Source organism: Pyrgilauda ruficollis, unplaced genomic scaffold, assembly GCF_017590135.1.
Source record: "Pyrgilauda ruficollis isolate IOZ18807 unplaced genomic scaffold, ASM1759013v1 scaffold37, whole genome shotgun sequence".
Classification (NCBI taxonomy): domain Eukaryota; kingdom Metazoa; phylum Chordata; class Aves; order Passeriformes; family Passeridae; genus Pyrgilauda; species Pyrgilauda ruficollis.
The window spans coordinates 8,581,715-8,600,458 of record NW_024525156.1 but is presented as its reverse complement, the minus strand read 5'-3'; the positions used below and the strand labels follow the sequence as shown (position 1 = coordinate 8,600,458).

The window sequence follows — 18,744 nt, the reverse complement described above, 5'->3', positions numbered from 1 at the left end:
ACAGCCAGAAATGCATTCAACAAACACGTCCACACCTGGATTGGGCAGAGTTTTTAAATTAAGTACATTTTTGGTGAATTTGATCGTTACACATAAACTTCCCCATGAAGCTTTTACTTAGTCCAGCACAGGCCCGCTCTGATCTTGCTACCTACAACAACAGCAACCACAGGCCTGTAATTTCACAGTGTGTCTGCAAACAAAAGAGGCACAAATATTTAGCACAAGAAACAAAAGACACAAAGTTCAATGACTTGCTCAAGATCACCTACTTGAGTTGCAGAGACATCAAAATCATCACACACCATGGAGGAAAAACCTATACTACCCAGCTCCTTCCCTCTTCCTCTTCTGCATCTTGTTTTACTTAGAAATTCACTGTTTCAGCAAATTAAAGGAAAGAACATTTTCCCCAAGGCTTCTGAGTCCATGCTATGGCTATGTGGTCCTAACACAGGGATTTGTGTATTTATGAGCAAGAACAGTATCTTCATGCAGAGTGGGTTTTGCAGACACCCTGCTCCCTTTGAGACCTCCTAATACCCCCCTGGCAGCTTTTGCAAATAATTGCGTCGAAGAGTGTTATTTGGTAAGCATCTGGTATATGCTGGTATTTTAAAAATGAGATTTACAGCTGGAGAGAAAAATCCAACCAGCAGCAGCCAGGCTCCTGCAGACAAGCACTGACTCCACAGGCCTCTTAGGCAACAGTCTCTGAGATTAATTTTTGCAAGGACTTACCATATGTTTGACCTCCTTCACATTATCACCAAAACCAGTGACAGTGCCTGAAGCTAAACATGTGCAGAATATGAGGCAAAGTCTTTACTTTTTGCTCCTTTTTTGAGCTTTTAATACAAGAATGTTTCTAATATAAATGAATATACATTTTTTCCCAAGTGCTGGATGTATCTTCTATTACATGTATTTGATATTGTCAATTCCTCTCGTTTTACTTTTTCATTTGCTTTGGGCCTTTGCCTTGGTTGACTTGTTGGTTGTTTGTTTTACACAAACCAGAACAAAAAGGAAAACAAAATGATATAAATAAAAAACCACAGAAGAAACACTTGTTTCTATTCCACAAAACAGAACTAAAATCAAAAGCAAAATGTTAAAATTATTTACATCTGCTTTAAACAATTTTTAGTCCTGTGGGAATGAGTACCTTCTGTAAGACACAGCATATTTGGAAAACATACATTTTTAGTCAGTTATCGCTAAAAACACCTTGAAATTTCTGTAGGGTCTTCGTTAGTTCTACAGTCTTCATTAGTTTCCACTTCTACTTAAGCATAAAAAAGCCTTTCATACTCCATGATTTTCCCTCCTTCCCCTACTGAGCAACGCTCCAAGCTAATACGGCTAATCTCCACTGCTTTGGATCAGAAGTGGCATTCCTTCATCACTCCTGGGCACTGTGAATAATCAATACCTTAGACATTCTGGGTGTGTAATGAATTACTAATATGTGTTTTTTAACTTAGACTTCGAGCTAAAAAAGGCCTAACCTTCTGTTTTATGTGTATGCTCCGTGCTTTGTGCTCTCTTAATTCTCTCATTAGTATAGCAGTTCCAGATGTGCATCCTGTATTTCCTTTCCCTTCAGTCCTGAAGGTGCATGGTGTAAAACTTGCTCCCTCCATCCTCGGGGCACGGACTTCCAGACAGACACATACACATGCACCCTGTCTCCCCACCACAAAGTATTGTGGACAAAGACCATAGTGGTGTCACTGCGTTTAAAAAAGTGAGTTGTGAGCACATTACTGCTCTGCTGAGCCCATAATGCAATATGCTCTCAGACAGGAATTTTGCTGGTAGCTCAGCTGAACTCCACAGAGGTATTCCTGCTTACTGTTCGCTGTACACCCCCTAAGGGGAAACAAAAATAAAAAAAATAGCAGGTGAGTCCAGGAGCTTTACTGCCAGGAAAAACTTGGAAAGCTTTTTGCTAGCATTTAAAACTTCAGCAAAACACTTGGTCTACTGTACATTTTCCAGACCTTTCTAATGTTGCTGGGAGGGGTTTCCTGTAGCACTATCTCAACCTGTAGGAGTTTCCTTAGAATTTTGTCCTTCACCATTTACTGAGTGCTAGCCAACAGGCCGGGGCAGTCTGAGAAAGGGCAACTTAATGACCGTGTAACATTAATAAACACAACCCTGCAAGCACAAATGAAGTTGCTGATTACAGTTCTCAGTACACATCTTTATACACACGCACACCCTATACAAGCATTTATCTTGTAAACGCAATTGTTTACAAGCTTGAAATGTGACTTTAATTTTGTTGCTCTTAGAAAGTAAAAGCAAATTAGAAAGCAGCCCTGCACTTCCCTCTCTACAACCTCTTTTGCCCTTTTGCCTCCAATCGTCTGTGCAAGATACCTTTTATTAAAGCTTTGATCAAGCTCTGAAAGTTGTTTGTTGATGTAAGACAAAATTTCTTAACAATCTTTAAAGAAATCTCAAAAGATGCGTGCCAGAAACAGAACCATAAAAATGCACTAGAGGGAGTTTTCTTGTTCCACTAGGAATCTGGTTTATTTCAAAGGATTTTTCCTCCCCTGTTTGTTTCCCAATTAGTAGATACATATGGGAACAAAAAACCTTTAAATATATAAGATTTAAGCCAAGATCTAACCTCCATTCCTTCTGGTATCAATGATAATAATATGATTTCAGAACCAGAGAGAGAAAACAGCGCTGTACTTCCATTACTCCAGTAATGCACACTAACATGGTACATTCAATGTCCAGGTCCCAGCATAGACTTTTTAAGATTGAACCATTTTCCATGATTAAGGCATGACTCCATTCATTCATACCTTCCACTACAGTATTGTGAATGAGTCTTTTTTTAAATGAATGCCATAATGAGTTCTAGAAGCTGACAAAATTAAAATGAAAATTTTGTAAATATCAATCAAACTTCAGATTATCTGACAACTGAAAAGGATTCTCCACGTTGACCTTCTGTCACCACCGACATTTTTAGCAAAACTAAGACAAGAAATAAACAAAACGGTGTTCAAGCTCTGAAAAAGTCAGTATAGCTGAGAAAAATAAAAAGTAATCGTCTCATTTTTGTAAACATTAGCTGCAGAGTAAATGTGCACAAGAAGCATTTACACAGCGTGCCAAAACCTCACTGACTTAGCATCTCTTCAATAAGCATTGTGTAGATATTACATATTTTATTAAGTGCAATGTGGGTATAGACTTCACATTTTTACCTCAATACCATCAACCTCAGGCATGCCAAGTAAGTACTTCTTTTACAGAGACTGGGGAAAATGGGAACTTAATGGTTGCAGCAGCTACAATCAACAGTGCAAAGGGGAACAGAGGCTTCTACAGGGGATACAGTGTGGGCTGATTCAAGGAGAGACTTGTGAATTTGACAGACAGATTTCAAACATGGCTGTGTGCCCTTGGATGAGGGTAGGAAAAGGAGTTAGCTAGGACAGCAGGCTACAACCCAGCCATTTCCTTTCCAAGGCTCTGGGTATGGACAAAGTTCCAGAAAAAGTGCTACCTACAAAAAATTAAAGAGCGTCTTCCACATCACAAACATCTTCAGGCATTTTTCTCAGGATAACTTACCCTACTGACCTCGGTTCCTCCCAATCCCAGGAGGCTGGGAGGAACTGGAGACTCTGAGATAGCAAAGAGGCAGCTGGAACAAAACTCACATGCAAACTTGTGTGGGGCTGCAGCAGTCAAGGAAGTCAGAAGGAAAGGGTTGCCCAGTGGAGATAGCTACATGATTTTGCAGCCTTTTACAATGAAGAACATACAGAATAAGTTGGATGAGCTCTCTCAAATCTCTCCAAAAACACTAAGTACACCTAAACCATCTCTGATGTGCATGTCTGCCCTGTTTTTAACTGCTAGGGGCAGCTATTACTCAGCTCACTGAGGTGCCTGTTCCAGTGTTGTCACTGTATCATGTTTCTAAGTTTTTCCTCTTATTTGTCTCATATAAGAAGCTGTTTCTTGCCCCTCTCCTTGTGTTTGTGAAGAATGAGAGGTCTTCACTCTCCCTGTAAGGATTTCTTACATGCATTTGCCTTTCTTTTTATTAGTCATGTTACTAATATTCCCCGTTTCCTCTATCTTTTCCTTTACCTTTTCTCCTATCTGTGTGTTTTTCTCTTAAAGCACAATGCTCTTAACTAAGCACCACGCACCACCCAACCTCACCAGCAGTGGTGAAAGTGGAGTCCTTTGCACTCATATTTCATGGAAACCACATTTTCAACCTTCCAGATTTCAACAGTCCCAAAAGGCTCATGTATTTTCACTATGTGACTCAAGATATTGCTGGGATTCCCATGTGCCATACAGCACCCAGATATTTATTTTCCTCACCTGTGTTTATAGAATCCATTCATCTTCCCTACACCTGTCTGCTTGGAGAATGCTATGTTTTCTCTCTCCTTAATCTACTTTTTCAAGAGTACTTTGAGCACTGAGAAACCTTCTCAAAGTGTTAGTTTCCAGTTTTCCAAATACCTTGCAGCTCCAGGGCCATACATTTTAACCCATTTCTCTAGATATTGGTAATTTTATGCCTCAATTCAATTGTAAAGGATGGTTCCTAGAGAAAAATGGAAAGTCTGCTCATAAAGATTGCAAGCCATTGCAGATGAGACCAGCTCTGTTGGTCGGAGCATGGTGCTGGTAACCATAAGGTCGTGGGTTTAACCCCTCTGAGGGCCATTCACTCAAGAGCTGGACTCAATGGTCCTTGTGGGTCCCTTCCAAATCAGCATATTCTGTGATTTCTAAAGGGTTCTTCCCGAAACATCATCACAGCTGACAAATACTCAGAGTGATATTCCCCTTCCCATTTTATCTTATAATGATTTTGTTTACTTTGTATTTCACCAGTTTGTTTCCAATACACACATGCAAAAGTCCAAATAAACCTGAGATGGCTTACAGCTACTGCTTCCCTTCTACCAGACAATTTTTTTTATTTTTTGCCAAAACAGAAAATTACGTGGAAAACTGAGGTCAAAGGAACATAAACACTTTGGCAAAGGTGAAAACTAATTTTTTTTTTATCCTGTGAGATCTTGTCAGTCCTGCAATTCTCATGTTAAGAGCAAAGACCTGCAGCAGAGCTTGATTTGTCAGTGTAAGAATAAGCAACCTTGGAGCTCACAAAGTAATCACATCCACATGGTCTTGGAAGAAACAGTTCCACAGAACTTGAAATAACCTTTTATGGTTTTTAAAAACCTGCTTTAGAATGTAATAAGAAACTGTAGCTATTGTATAAGACTAGAGGCATTGTGGAAGAGGGATATGTTAACTAAAATTTGTAGCCGTTTCACAGCAGTTTCTGTGTGACACTTTACACCTTGGATTATACTGGTGTAGCTTCCCTGTGACGCTGAGCTCCAGTTTTCTTTAGCCTATAAACTCTTCTACACACATTTGGAGACCTGATCTTGCATTCCTGGCATATTCACAATAGATGCCTAAAGTCAAAGAGCATTGCAAGTGAAGTAATAATTATAGTTTTATTAAGCAAATAATTCTTCCTTACAATGTATTTGTGGAAAGCTGGAACTAATTTCCCCCCTACAGACTTTGTCCCCTGCCACTTGGCAGGAATTCATTTTATCCCCCTATTTTTGAACGAAGCTAAAAATACAAAGACTGAGGGGGAGGAAAAGTAAAAAAAGTAATTTACTATGAATTTAGGAAGTCAAAGCACCTTAATTTAGCCTTCAGTACCACTGATGATACTAGCACATCAACTCTGAGAAAAGGGTTTCACAGTGCAGCATTGCAGAGAATTACATAGAGATGGATTGGAAGGCGCATTTTTTCCACGTTCTGTAAATATGTATCCCAAAATGAATTCCACACATGCTTAAGTAAAAGCTCTGCTTAAATCCTTCAGTCAGATGCTCTCCCAACTCTTTATGGTATGGCGGGGAGCTCCTCCAGCTGAGCTAGTTTATATTTACATTAGCAAGGAGTACAGCCCAGAAAGAGGAGTTCTGTGGAGCAAAACTAATATTGCTGAAAACCAAACATCCACAGGCCTGGGAAGTGGCTGTTATTTTTTTGCCAATATTTAATTTAATCCCCAACCCTGAATGCTCAGTAGGGGTTGCCTTTGGTGCTTTAGGTGTACTGCCAGAACATATTTTTTGGCTTTAGTTTTGCCTGAGTGTAACTGGGTTCATACACCTTGTGGTGGTTACCAAAACAGAGTAAGAAGGAGAGGCATTTAAAAAGCAAGCTTTGGACTTGAACAAAAATGCTAATGTAGATAAACTCACTGGTCAGAAAAAGCCCCTGTCTACCTCCTCAAAACCATGAGTTATCATCTCCCATCCTATTCCATACCACTCTGAGGAGAGGCATCCTGTGCCCTGCTGGATTTTCAAGGCTGGATTATCAATGGACCAGACACACTGCATTTCATCAGCCCCCATTTTCGGGATTATCACACCCATGAGGATCCATGCTGTTCAATGCATTGCTCTGAAATGTACAAACCAAATGTAGTTAAAACAAAAACAATAATTTTACAAAATGCTTATAAATATGCACCTTCAACATACTTCAATATAAAGGTTTAAATAAGACAACAAAAAGATAGCAAGTTTGCTTGATTTCAAATGATACTAAAAGTCTGCCATCAGCTCTCTCTCTTCTCCTGGTAAGTTTGACTGCCTTAATTAACCCAGAAACCCCAACCTTCCCAATTTATCCAGAGAATAACTTGTTTCAGTGAAACAGGCTTACAACTTTAACCTGCCTTTTCTTTGAGTTACTCTAACATGCTCCAAGATCAAAATTTTGTCAGGTAAAACATTTTTCCACCTGACTAGACAACATCTACATTACTGTGTTCCACTTTTTAAATACACTGTTCTTTATTTTTCATTTAAGACCAAGTTTAAATAAATGTAGAGAAGATGATTGCACACTTCTTGATAGTGGCTCTCAAGCTACACACATAGGACCAGAATCAGTCACTTAGAATAACATGATGGGACAAACAGATCCCACTCTAACTTTGAATGATAAACACTCAATTTGTGTTTATGCAAATGTATCTTTGCAATTTAGATAGAAAACTGGCACAACTGCTTAATGGCTCCCAACTTCAAAATGCAGCTGCTCCAGACAATTGTAGCTGTCCTACTATTTTACCTTCCAAAAATGTGAGAATTTGGAATAAAATATGTATCAGTTTACATTATTATAAAACTTCAAGACAAGTTGCTGGAATAGATTTATGGAAGAGAAATATTTTCAAAATCCTCAGTTCACGTGGATAAAAACCACAGGGACCTATAGAATGAAATGTAGTTCTGGTAGATGTGCGTGACTCTAAGTGGAAAATAATATACAAAGCAGAGGAATGTTTACCTCAGGGAAAAGCTGACAATATAATCACTTTGTTGTGTAATCAAGAGGACTTGCATCCAGTTGGTAGCAAATGCTGCAGTAGACAAATAATTCCCCCAAGAACGGCTGTTTCCAGCATATTCACCATCAGCAAATTATTTGTGTAAAAGAACATTGTCTCATAATCAACTGTTGGCATTTTAAAAGCATGTGGCTCTCAGAAATTACTGACTTTTAAATTAACAGGGGATCCAGGATATGACCTTCAAAATTGGAGAAACAAATGCTAAGCAGTATGCTAAACAGAAGAATAAAAGGTAATGAGAGATTTAAAGCCATAAAATTGTGCTTCTCTTCTATCATCAAGTTTAGATTGCAGAATCATAGAAGGTTGATGCGTTGAAAGAGACTTTAAAGATATCTAGATCCAATCCTCTGGCTGTGGGTGGGACAACTTATATCAGAACAGATTGCTCAGAGCTCCATCGAACCTGTCTTTCAACACTTCCAGGGACGGGACATGTACAACTTCTCTGGGTAACCTGTTCCATTGCCTCACTACCCTGACAGTAAAGAATTTCTTCCATATCTGTAATCTAAACCTACTCTTTGTTCACTTTGAAGCCATTTCCCCTTGTCCTGTCTCTACACACTCTTGTATTGTTAGTCTCTCTCCGTATGTTAATGATGCATTAAATCAATGTAATTTAGAATAGTACAAACATGCTTCCTAAAATAAATTCAGGCTTTGAAAACAGTCTTTGAAAAGATAAACCTGCAAATTATGGGACAGAGTTGTACATAGCACAAGAAGAGGCCTCTAGATTAAAAATGAGAAAACAAACTCAAAACCCAATTGGTAAAGCCAATCCCAACTCAGCTTGGCTCAGCCCAGCTTGTTATGGATTGTCCATGAGACACCTGCGAGTGCCTGCTTGGTGTCCCAGCTGATGAGTCATGTGTCAGAGCAGTAGACACATCCCTCTACCAGCTAAACTACCAGTAAGTGAGTGATAATGAAACAGCAAAAATAATGCTGCCAACAAACAAGAGAACATAACCTTCATATAAAAAACTGCTTAATAACTTACCATGCTATTGCTCACTCCAGGGTGAGTTTGGTGAGCTCTTTTCAGTCCCCTAGGAGAATCACACTGAGGCAGTAACAGTTTTTCTGACTTTAGAAAGGAGATGTGTTTACTCCCAGACTAATGCTTTTACAGACTAGGAGCCCTGCCTGCATCCATCTGTAGAATGCCCACGAATTACAGAAATTCAGTGGAACTGTGCAAAGTGTAACTAAAGGCTGACCTGCAACACCTGCTCCTGATCAGTTCAGATCCATTTACACCTCAGTTTTCAAAGTCTATTTTCTTTTCCAGGAATGAGATTCCTTCAAAAGCACCTGCTAGTATCCTGGCAAGCACTCTCATGTTTTGAGGGCAAATACCTTGTTTCTAGGGTTGCATCCCTCCTCCCTTCTGACACATGGCCAATCTGAGTAAAACAAAGCTGGTCTCCAGGGCTTTTTAAAGGAATGGTGGAAAACTTCACTTAATCCACATTTTTGCATTTCTTACAAATCCACAGTGTTGCCACTACATGTACAGACAAAGAAATGCATTCAGCAAAGAGCTGGCCAAAGCCAATTCCCCATCCAATCACCTTTGGGACCTGGGTGAGAAGAACACTCTGGACAGGATGAAAGCAAAGAAACATAGGCCTCCAAAGCAGAAACCCACAACACCAGCTCAATCTAACTTATCCAGTGTCTCTTCAACAAAGATACATAAACCGAGGCTTTTTCATAATAAACACGTCATGTTATGAGAGCCCTGGAGTGGCAGTGAGCAGTCCCCTCTTGTTACAAACACACACAATACACACACAACAATGCACTGAGCAAGCACGCAGTGCTTACTCAGAACTACAAGGATTAAAATTTTGTTTATGGGAAATTTGGGAGTTAAGCTGGGAAAGAGACATGGCTATTGGCAGCTTTCTTCTACTAGAAAAATGTAACTGGCTCAAGCCCAGCTGCACGAAGTTACATGGATTCCTGGCCACCAGTGTGAAGCAGTCCCAGACTGTGTCAAAACAGATGGTACTTACGACTGCAAAAGCATTCAGAGGGCATTAGCCACCCTCTGAAGCCCAGCCCTGCTGTCTGAGGTCCCAATTGCTGTGTCTGTGACTTGTGTTGTATAAATTGCAGATCGCTATTTATACGCAACAGCATATGGTACTCTGACATTTGAGGAGTATCAGATACACATACATGCAAGTAAATAAAAAATTCGGCACTCAGTATTTATGGCAACTTCAATAACTTCCCCGTCTACTGAACACCACAATAAATAACTGCTTCATTGTGCAGAAATTATGAACTGACTGTAATTATTCTTTTTCAATTCATTGTGATTTCAATTTACCAAAATGAGATAAACAAAATTATTCACTGACTCTTTCAATGTCACTTCGATTTCATTAACTCAAAATCAATGTGCAAAAAAGAAAATGTGAAGTTTATGTCTACACATAATTGCTGAGTTATTATTCAAAGCAAGGACTCTGGCACTATCTAAATCTTTCAGACTGCATCATGTTAACCTAAGCTAATTATTTAAAACATCATCACTAGATCTATATGGAATTCTTAATTTTTTCTCAGATTTATTATCACCAGCTTATGGCAGTATCTCAGTAGACTGAAATACGGGACAGCAGCAAAAGCATTCTTGATTTATATGGAATTCTTAATTTTTTCTCAGATTTATTATCACCAGCTTATGGCAGTATCTCAGGCAGTAGACTGAAATACAGGACAGCAGCAAAAGCATTCTTGATTTGGAATCAAGAAATATTAGACATCTTGAAAAAGTAAGAGGAAGATGAAGAGAAAGGCCCTTATCTTCAAAGTCCAAGGGAAATGGGAACCTCCAGGGTTGTCTAATGAATATGTATATATACCTGATGGGAAGGTGGACAGGAAGGGACCTTCTAAATATAATTATTCTGTGTTTACCAATTCAATTGAACTTAACAATGCTCCTCTTTTTCTTGCACAGAAGAACAAATCCTGCCTAATTAAAAGAAATCAAACCCTTGTGAAAATGTCATAATAAATGTTCTAATTCCCAAACTCTGAGTTGAAAAGTTAAGTGATCTTGACCTGTGCAGCTGAAGATCAAAAAGGACATGCTAATATGTACCATGACCTCCGATGCATGCAGTTAGAGGAGGGAAGTGATGGAAAGGTTACTGTACTTGCAGAGCCACCTAAGAAGGAGCAGTAGCCAAGTTCGACTAAGGCACAGCAGGGTTAAACAGGGTTAGCAAGGGTTAAAAATTTTGACACAGTACACAAATAGATCAAGGCATAGGCTGAGTGGGTTAGGATTGATATCTACAGCTTACTAGGAAGCAGCAAAATTAAAAAAAAACCCAAACAAAACACAACAATAGAGGAATTAATCTATGAAGAAAATTCTGCTTTAAGATGTTGTTTACACAAGATGACCCAAGAGCTTTCTCACCCTTTACCATCAGCCAGCACTGATTTGTTAGCCATCCTGATCTTTCTAAAACAGACAAGTAAAACTCTTACTGAAAGAATTTGTCAGGGAGGTGAAAAATGAAGTAACTGATGTTTATTTTCATCATTGGCACAGATATACATTTGGGGCTGAGAAGCAATGCCCTCACTACAGCTTTTTCAAAGTTGTTTCAGTGCACACTTTTACAGATTTTTTACTCTTCATAAAATACAGACCATTCTCCATTTGGAGAGGAAAGAGGGTGAAGTTCACTGCAGTGCACATGATCCACAGGAGCATATTAAACTCTACTCATGTGGACTCTGATAAGTGTCCTGAACTTCAGTGAAAATCCTCAAGATTTTTTTTTTCCTCACAATACAATGAATATACCAAAGATCCTTGTAACTTAACAGCTAGAGTTTGAGACTCAGCATTCACTGGCCTCATTTTTGAGACTCCTGAGCAGCACACTCCATTGCCAGTCTCCCTCCTTGCTGCAGAAAAATTAGCATGTCCTCTCCTTTTGATAAAGTTGATGCTACAGCTTTCTTGGTAGGATGCACTATGCTAAGCTTGGAGACAAGGACTACCAGAACTACTAAATTGGTACTGAAATCCTAGTGAATTCACCCTCAGACCACCTCCAGCTGAACTGATGCTTGTTCTTCTAAGACCTGCTTCAGAAGTAAGGCTGATGGACACAAAACACAGGGGAAAGTGATAATCTTTCAGAGAGAGAAAAGCACTGTCCAACTGTTGTATTACTATTATTTTTAACGAGTGATGACAATGTTGTATTTACAGGATGTGTGATGTAAATTAAGGTAGATGTAATGAGGCTCTGGTTCCAGAAAAGACATTTAACACTCCGCTATAGTTCCACTAGGTACTGAGGCTTCAGGTGGAGAAATTATAGTAATGATTTACTTCATCATCTCCCTCCTAATTGCACAGACTTCAAGTAGAACACTACTGCAAACAACAACAACAAAAAATTATAAAAATATATTCCTAGCATTCTTCAGTATAATTTGGAAACATGGAACACGGCCAATAAAGAGAGATCACAAAGTTGCATTTAAAAGCCTTTAATGAGAAGGTAAAAAGAATTTTTATTAGGAAACATTTAGAAGCACGTAGTGACTTCACATTTTCCAACTCACTGAATTTACAAGCACAGAGGTTGATGCTGTAGTACCTGGATGCCAAGTAGTTCCTAGGATGTGCAGAGTACCAGAGGCTACTGTAAGTTCAGAGCAGCCAGCATCTCACAGGATCACAACTCCCCTCACTACACACCAAAAATGAAATGCTGCCAGGTTAGTTCACTCTTTTCTCTTCTATTTGTGGCAAAGAGAATTTTATAACATCAGTAATTGGCTGGAAAGTATTGCCCTCATTTCATCACACTAAGTTACACCGCACTCATGCTGTATTCATTACTATTTATAGCATGAACCATGTATAGGGACATGACACTGCAAAAGTGTCACTATGAGAAATGCTAAAGTAAGAAGTGAGATGAGATTACAAATACTGGGTCGCTAATCTCCTATAATCCAGTTATGCATTTACTTGCTCCATCATTTTAATTCCATTTACAGAACACACGAACCGTATGCAAGGCACTGATACTACTGGTATTACACACAGTTCAGGAAAATACTTCTGTAGCCCTGAGGGTGATTCAAAAACTAGTAAAAAATGTTGACGTTTTCACTATTTAATATATTATTCAGTCTGGGAGACAGCAAAATTTGTTTCCAGTTCCTGAACACCCTGTAGTTTGTGTCTATCACAACACATCCCTCTTGTTCAGTTTGGACTGACTGTTCTGACATGATACAAGGAAGGAAATAGAGGTGGCAAAAGCACTGAAGTAGAACATTTTCAATGACATGAGTGCATGTGCCTGCTTATGTCTACAGAGGTATCTCTATACAACGGCAGTGAAGTCCTGCCATTTGAATCTCAGGAATTAAAATCCTGCCTAGGACCATCTCCATAACACAGATACGGGTCTTTTGTTCTCTACCTGCAGAAATGGGATGTCTGTACATCAGCCTGGAGATGGAAAACAAACTCTCCACCAACCTTCTTCTCATGTGACTTTTGCAGTACTGGAATTCTGCCACTGCAGAGTCAGACTGTGATGCAACTCATCAAATCCTGGCACAAAAGTATACCTGGCACATACCTTACAGAAAGCTGTCTGTTCACAAGGGCTGAAGAGCAGAGCACAAGGACAGACTGTACAGCTCACATGGAGCATCACCCCTTCACCATTCCACCTTTAAAAGGAAAGCCCTTACAAAGCTTTGAGTTTACTGAAATGGTATAACAAAAACACATGCTGCTGAAGTGCTATTTGACTTGCAAGGCTTTTATGTTGAATGGCCTCTGTTGATTTAGCAATTTCTATTTCATAAGCTCTGGAAGGCGACAATACATTCCCAAGTGATCTGCTATGTTATAAACCAGCCAGAAACACCACGAGAAGAAAAGGCTTCAGAGAGGCCACAATGCCTCCAGCCATGAGGGTTGACCATTAGGCAAGGACATCCAGCTTTTCCTTGCTCCAAAACACAGGTGGGATGCCTGCTTTGGGACTGAGTCCTGGCTCCTGCATACCTCAGTGAACTTCATTACCTCCTATATCTACAGCACTCACCAGTGATGCTACTGAGTCTTTACTGACTATAATGAATTTCATGCAAGTGAAGCCATATCTGGAGAACAATTCAGGCAGAATAAGTTATTTTAGCTGAGACTACAGCTGGCAGAGCCTGCCCCTTAGGCAAATTGCCTTGTAACACAACAAAGCTTCATCTATCTGCAGTACATTGCAGCAAGCTTGCAAGCCTTTCTCTGAAGAGATATTTACTCCTTGAAGGGAATTCAGATTCTTGTTTATAGAAAAACTCCAAACTCTCAAGAGCAAAAAGCAATCTTACCACACTTGAACTGCATTTAGCAGCCTTTCTGTACACAAAGGTATGGGTGGAGGGTGTGATTCTATGCCCTGCCAATGCAGCAGAAGATTACTGAAGAAAACAAAGTGAGATGTAGGAACAGATGGTGATGGCATGGCCTAACCTTGGCAAATGGTCTGGGACATCACCTTTTAAGACAGAAACGTGAGTGAATCATTGGTGTGTGCAGGTGTAAAAAACACATAAAATCAGGGTGTGCTTCCCAACACTGATCGCATTAAAATACACAAAACCTGTCACCTCTAACCAGTCAACTTAATAATAAAGAAAATCGTCATCACCAGACAGAGCATTTTCCTAATCAGAGGCCAGGAGCTGCCTGCTTTCAGGCAGGCTGCTGCAGGCAAACACCCACAGCTCATGGGGTGCACCCGAGTTCGTGGGTGCTGCCTCACCAGCTGCAGGGAGCAGCACTGTGTCCCAGGAGGTGAGAGCACCCACATCTCCTGCAGGATATGGGTGCACTTCAGATGGAGAAAGGGGGGAAACTGTAACCCAGACGTGCTGGCAGAGTATGTGAGTGTACAGAGTATGTGAGTATGTGAATGTGAGTGGAAGAGAGTCTGTAACTTTTGGGGATTAGTTAAATCTGTTTTCTGTAAGTGCTCATTAACATTAATTCAGTGCTCAGAGTTGTAATTTATCTGTGGCACTACTGGTACTGATCCCAAATGAGCAGTTCATTGACTACTGATTAAATTCACACCAGTATTAAACTGCTTTGATCCTAATTTTATTTTAAGCTATGTGAACTGAATAGCACTCCACTGCAGCACATGTGATTCATCACTCGCTGCTGTTTGTTTCTGTTATACTTTTAAGGATGAGAAAACTGATTTATATCAGGCGTTGACAAGAACTTCAAAATAAAGCTAGGGATTAAAGAGTGTTGTTTAACCAGCTGCAACAAGCCATTGCTTAGAAAAGGTGTGGACAAACTCCAAAAGCAACCGAGATGTCACTGTGGATTTGTGGAGCACTGGTAGCGCTGCATAGTGGAGCAACAGGGAGATGCTAAACACCTGCAATGAGGGATCATGTTCTGCCTTGGCAAGGACTGCAGCTGATTCAGACTCTGGTTTCTCCTGCAGGGAATCACAGCCTTGGTATAATCTAATTATCTCTCCATACATATATGTACATTATTTCCATACAGAGCTACATTTGGCTGTAGGTATAGGCAGATTACAATAATTACAGATGGACAGAAATGAAACAGCGGCTTTGAATTTTCTTCCTAAGTATGGAAAGTAATGGAAACCACAGAAGTGCTACAACTGAATAAAAAGCTCACCTTTCATTTATAAAAGTATGTGCCAGGGAAAACTTAATAATATACACCTAATATAATTAGGAAACCAAATTAAAGGCAATTAAATAATTTAAAACATTTTTTCTAGGAAAAGGTATCAAATTCCTTATGACTAATATTCTAATCATACAATTAAGCCATAATGATTTTACCCTATTAACTTTCTCTCTTTTCTTCTTTTTTTTTGTTAAAGTATGTAAGATCAGGAATTGGCATATTACAATGGAGGAGTATGAAAATAAGCCACGCACTCAGTGGCACAGTGGTAAGAACTATTTTTAAATTTAGCTTATTATGTTAAAATTAATTAAAATTTAATCAGGCAAGCCACAGAATATAGCTTTACAGTAAGGGGCATTTGCAGAGGCTTCATCTGCTCTGTTTAAAATGGAGACACTTCATGATAGCACAGCTCAGAAAACAGATGGACACGAGCTGTAAACTTTAAGATAAGCTACCAAGATACTGTAGCTTTAAGTTAAGTTTACACTGCAAAAAAAACAGCTTTTAGTGTGTGTCCAGCACATCCTTGGAACTCAACCAGGCAATGGCCCTTCTCACTTTCTGGGAGTAATGCTACCTTGAGTGTAGTAACTTATGAGAGACACAACTTCAGTACAACAGACTTGTACCAACTTTTCAGACTTGTACCAACTTTTTAATCAAATTCTCCCTTATTAAACACTTATTCTCCTCTTTCAGCGGAGTGGCAAAAGAATAGATACAATAGACCATGAGAATGACTTTGGGCTGTACCAGGTCTTCAGGTGAGCTCCAGTGCAGCCCATGAGATCATGCATCCTGGGGATGCACCAATGCAGGAGCAGAAGTCCCGACTGTGGAAAACATGGAGCATGGCCCAGGGCTGGGGACAGCTGCAGCTCTGGAAGACATGCTGGGGAAATGAGACCCTTTCCCAAATCATGGGAAGAACCATGGTTTCAGATGACATGAGCACTGAGTTGTTGTCAGCTATGATGGTGTAAAAAGTGCTGCTGTTTCACTCTTTTCCCTTTTTTGCACCCTCTGTTAAAACCCATAATTCCACTGCACAACACACTGTCAAAAATGTCATACAGATAATGATGAGTGGAGCCAGAGGATAAAGCCAGACGTTTATTCTTATAACCAATATAAACTGGATTAGGAAATTCAGTTTATATTAAATTGTATATTTTAAAAAAAAGACATAATAACCATTGCACTAACATACAGGGAATTCAGAAGCTGTTGGATGTCTTGGCAACCTTGATGTAAATTCATATTCTGCTTCTTTTAAAAGACTGTATCCAAAAGAAACACTGCATCAAATGTATTGTTGAGACTTTCCTCAGCACATGTTTTGACATCTAGGCAAATCTTATGAGTCAGGGTGGTTGAGAAGCTCAAGCAACAGACCTGACGCTGCTGCATCTGACAGGTTCACCACTGGGAGAAAGTAAATTGCCTGTCTTCTTTTGACAGCTGAACAGGAGATCTCAGCCACTTGGCTTCATGCTCCCCATCAGTACCCTCCCCGCTCTCCAGCTTCAGCATGTGGCCAGCCAGGCATGCAGCAGGGCTGAGCAGCCTCCTCTGCAGCTGGCACTGAGGTGTTCCTGGTGATATGGACAGAGCTCCGAAGGAGCTTCAGGGCACTTTAAGACACCCATCATCTCAAAGCAGCTGCCTCAAGGCACCTAAACTCCCTCAGTCACCTGAGGCACAGTATTACCTGCCCCCTGTGTTCCTCAACAAAGCACTGGCAGCTTACTTCTATCACATCTAATTAGTCACCAGGAGTCATTTAACAGCCTGAGAGCAAGCCCAACCTGGTCACAGAACAGGTCTGCCTCCTTGCAATTGCACATTCTGGTACCAGAGCATTAAAGGCAAGTGAGGATCACAGAAAGGCAGAAAAATTTCTTTTTTCACAGGAATATTTCACACTGGCATCGTCATGGTGCCACCAACCTGTGTTAGGCATCCCATTAAGATCATGCAGAATATGACATACTGCAACACATCCAATATTTGTGTTCACCCAGCCATGCATCTTTCTTTGCCCCGAGGTCCCTCTACTACTCTGAGCATTCAGGTACAGTTGCTGAAATGCAACTGTACCTGAATGTTTGTTTCCCAGTACCAGTAGTAAAGCCCATGCAGCCAGGGCCAGGTGTAACTTCACCATCACAGGCAGTAGTTGCAGCAGACAAAACCTGAATACACAGATACAAAGTGCTCTAGTTCAACGGGGAAAAAGTAAAGCAAAAGCAAGCAGACTACAGGTGCTCAGGAAAGAAGCTAATGCATCATACAACAAAAATTTCATTAACACCTCAAGTTAGAGGTGGTAGCAGACTTGAAGTACAGCCCTCTGGACACACCATCATGCACAGTGTGGAATCACCAGATTCCTGCATGCAACCATGAGAAACCTGGCAACCCTAAGGTTCATTATTTGAAACAGCTTAGATTTTCAGTTCAAGTATTATTTACCTGGATGACAGAATATATCCAAGCTGAGACATGCTGTGAGGATTCTCCTAGCAAGTCAATGATCACAAGTCTGTTTAACAGGAATACTGTTTCACATTCATTCATTAACAGTTTTGAAATCTTACCAAAAAAATGTAAACAAAAAAAAAAAAAAAAAGAGAGAGAAATCAAAGCAGGTAAATTAACCAACCTTCCTTAAGCCACGGAGTTAACTACTGTTAGAGGCTGTGGTGAGGTTAAAGCCTTTATCATTGGTTTCTACCACCTGGCAGATAAATGACACATTTAAGTTTTCTATATACTGTACTATAAACAGACTGTAGATTTAGGCTTTTTAGGTGAACCTTCTACCTGCCAACCCCAAAATATCACGTTGCCCACCACAACAGAGAGCTGCCACTCGCAGGATGGTTTGATTGTGCCTCCAACTGCTCTCAGTCACGGCACCCTCCCACACCCAGGACAGTGCAGAGGAACTCCCAGAACTCGCTCCTCTGTGCAGATATCAGCACTCAGCACAGCCCTGCTAGCAAGGAAACTTGGCAGAGGCTCACAAAATACACAACTTAACAATCAAGGGCCTTGTTGAGTTGGACCTTTTATTGAACACAACTCTGGCCCTTGTCTCCTCTCTCTGTTTATAAGGCTTACCAAGTATATAAACTATTGCTCTTAAATTATGAGGACCCACATTTATGAGAGCAATTATCCTTTGTTTGTTTAGAAAGGCTATTTGTCTTTCTCCTGTCTTTTACATGCCTCCCTGCCTCCTTTGCCCAAAATAAAGCAAAATGTTTGGATTTTTATTTGAGGGTGGGCTCCATCTGAAGATCACTTAATAAGAGGAAATCTCTGCTATAACTATTGGATGGGGGAAGGAGCTTGAAGAGGAGATCAAGCCTTGTTTCAATTCAGATGAAAGTTAGGCAAGGGAATTGTCTGGAGGAATAGATAAAGTTTTTGCTTTTATACCTCTATAAAACTAATTATGAAGTTGAGGTGGTTTGGCTTTAAAAAAATAATTTAAAAATCACAG

At 40.0% G+C, this 18,744-nt stretch overlaps 1 protein-coding gene across 4 annotated transcripts in view; it reads right to left on the bottom strand.

Moving 5' to 3' along the window:
- Window positions 1-18,744, bottom strand: part of FBXL7 (F-box and leucine rich repeat protein 7) — a 171,545-nt gene that overhangs the window by 9,545 nt on the left and 143,256 nt on the right. The window contains exon 1 of one of the 4 annotated variants that reach the window (XM_041476016.1): window positions 9,499-9,556. The exons of 2 other annotated variants lie outside the window; for them this stretch is intronic. In XM_041476016.1, the coding sequence (XP_041331950.1) occupies window positions 9,499-9,523 (25 nt within the window). In that variant the 5' untranslated portion in view covers window positions 9,524-9,556. Of the gene's footprint in view, window positions 1-6,375; window positions 6,471-9,498; window positions 9,557-18,744 lie in introns of those variants that run through there. One more of the 4 variants, XM_041476017.1, reaches the window with a different exon arrangement.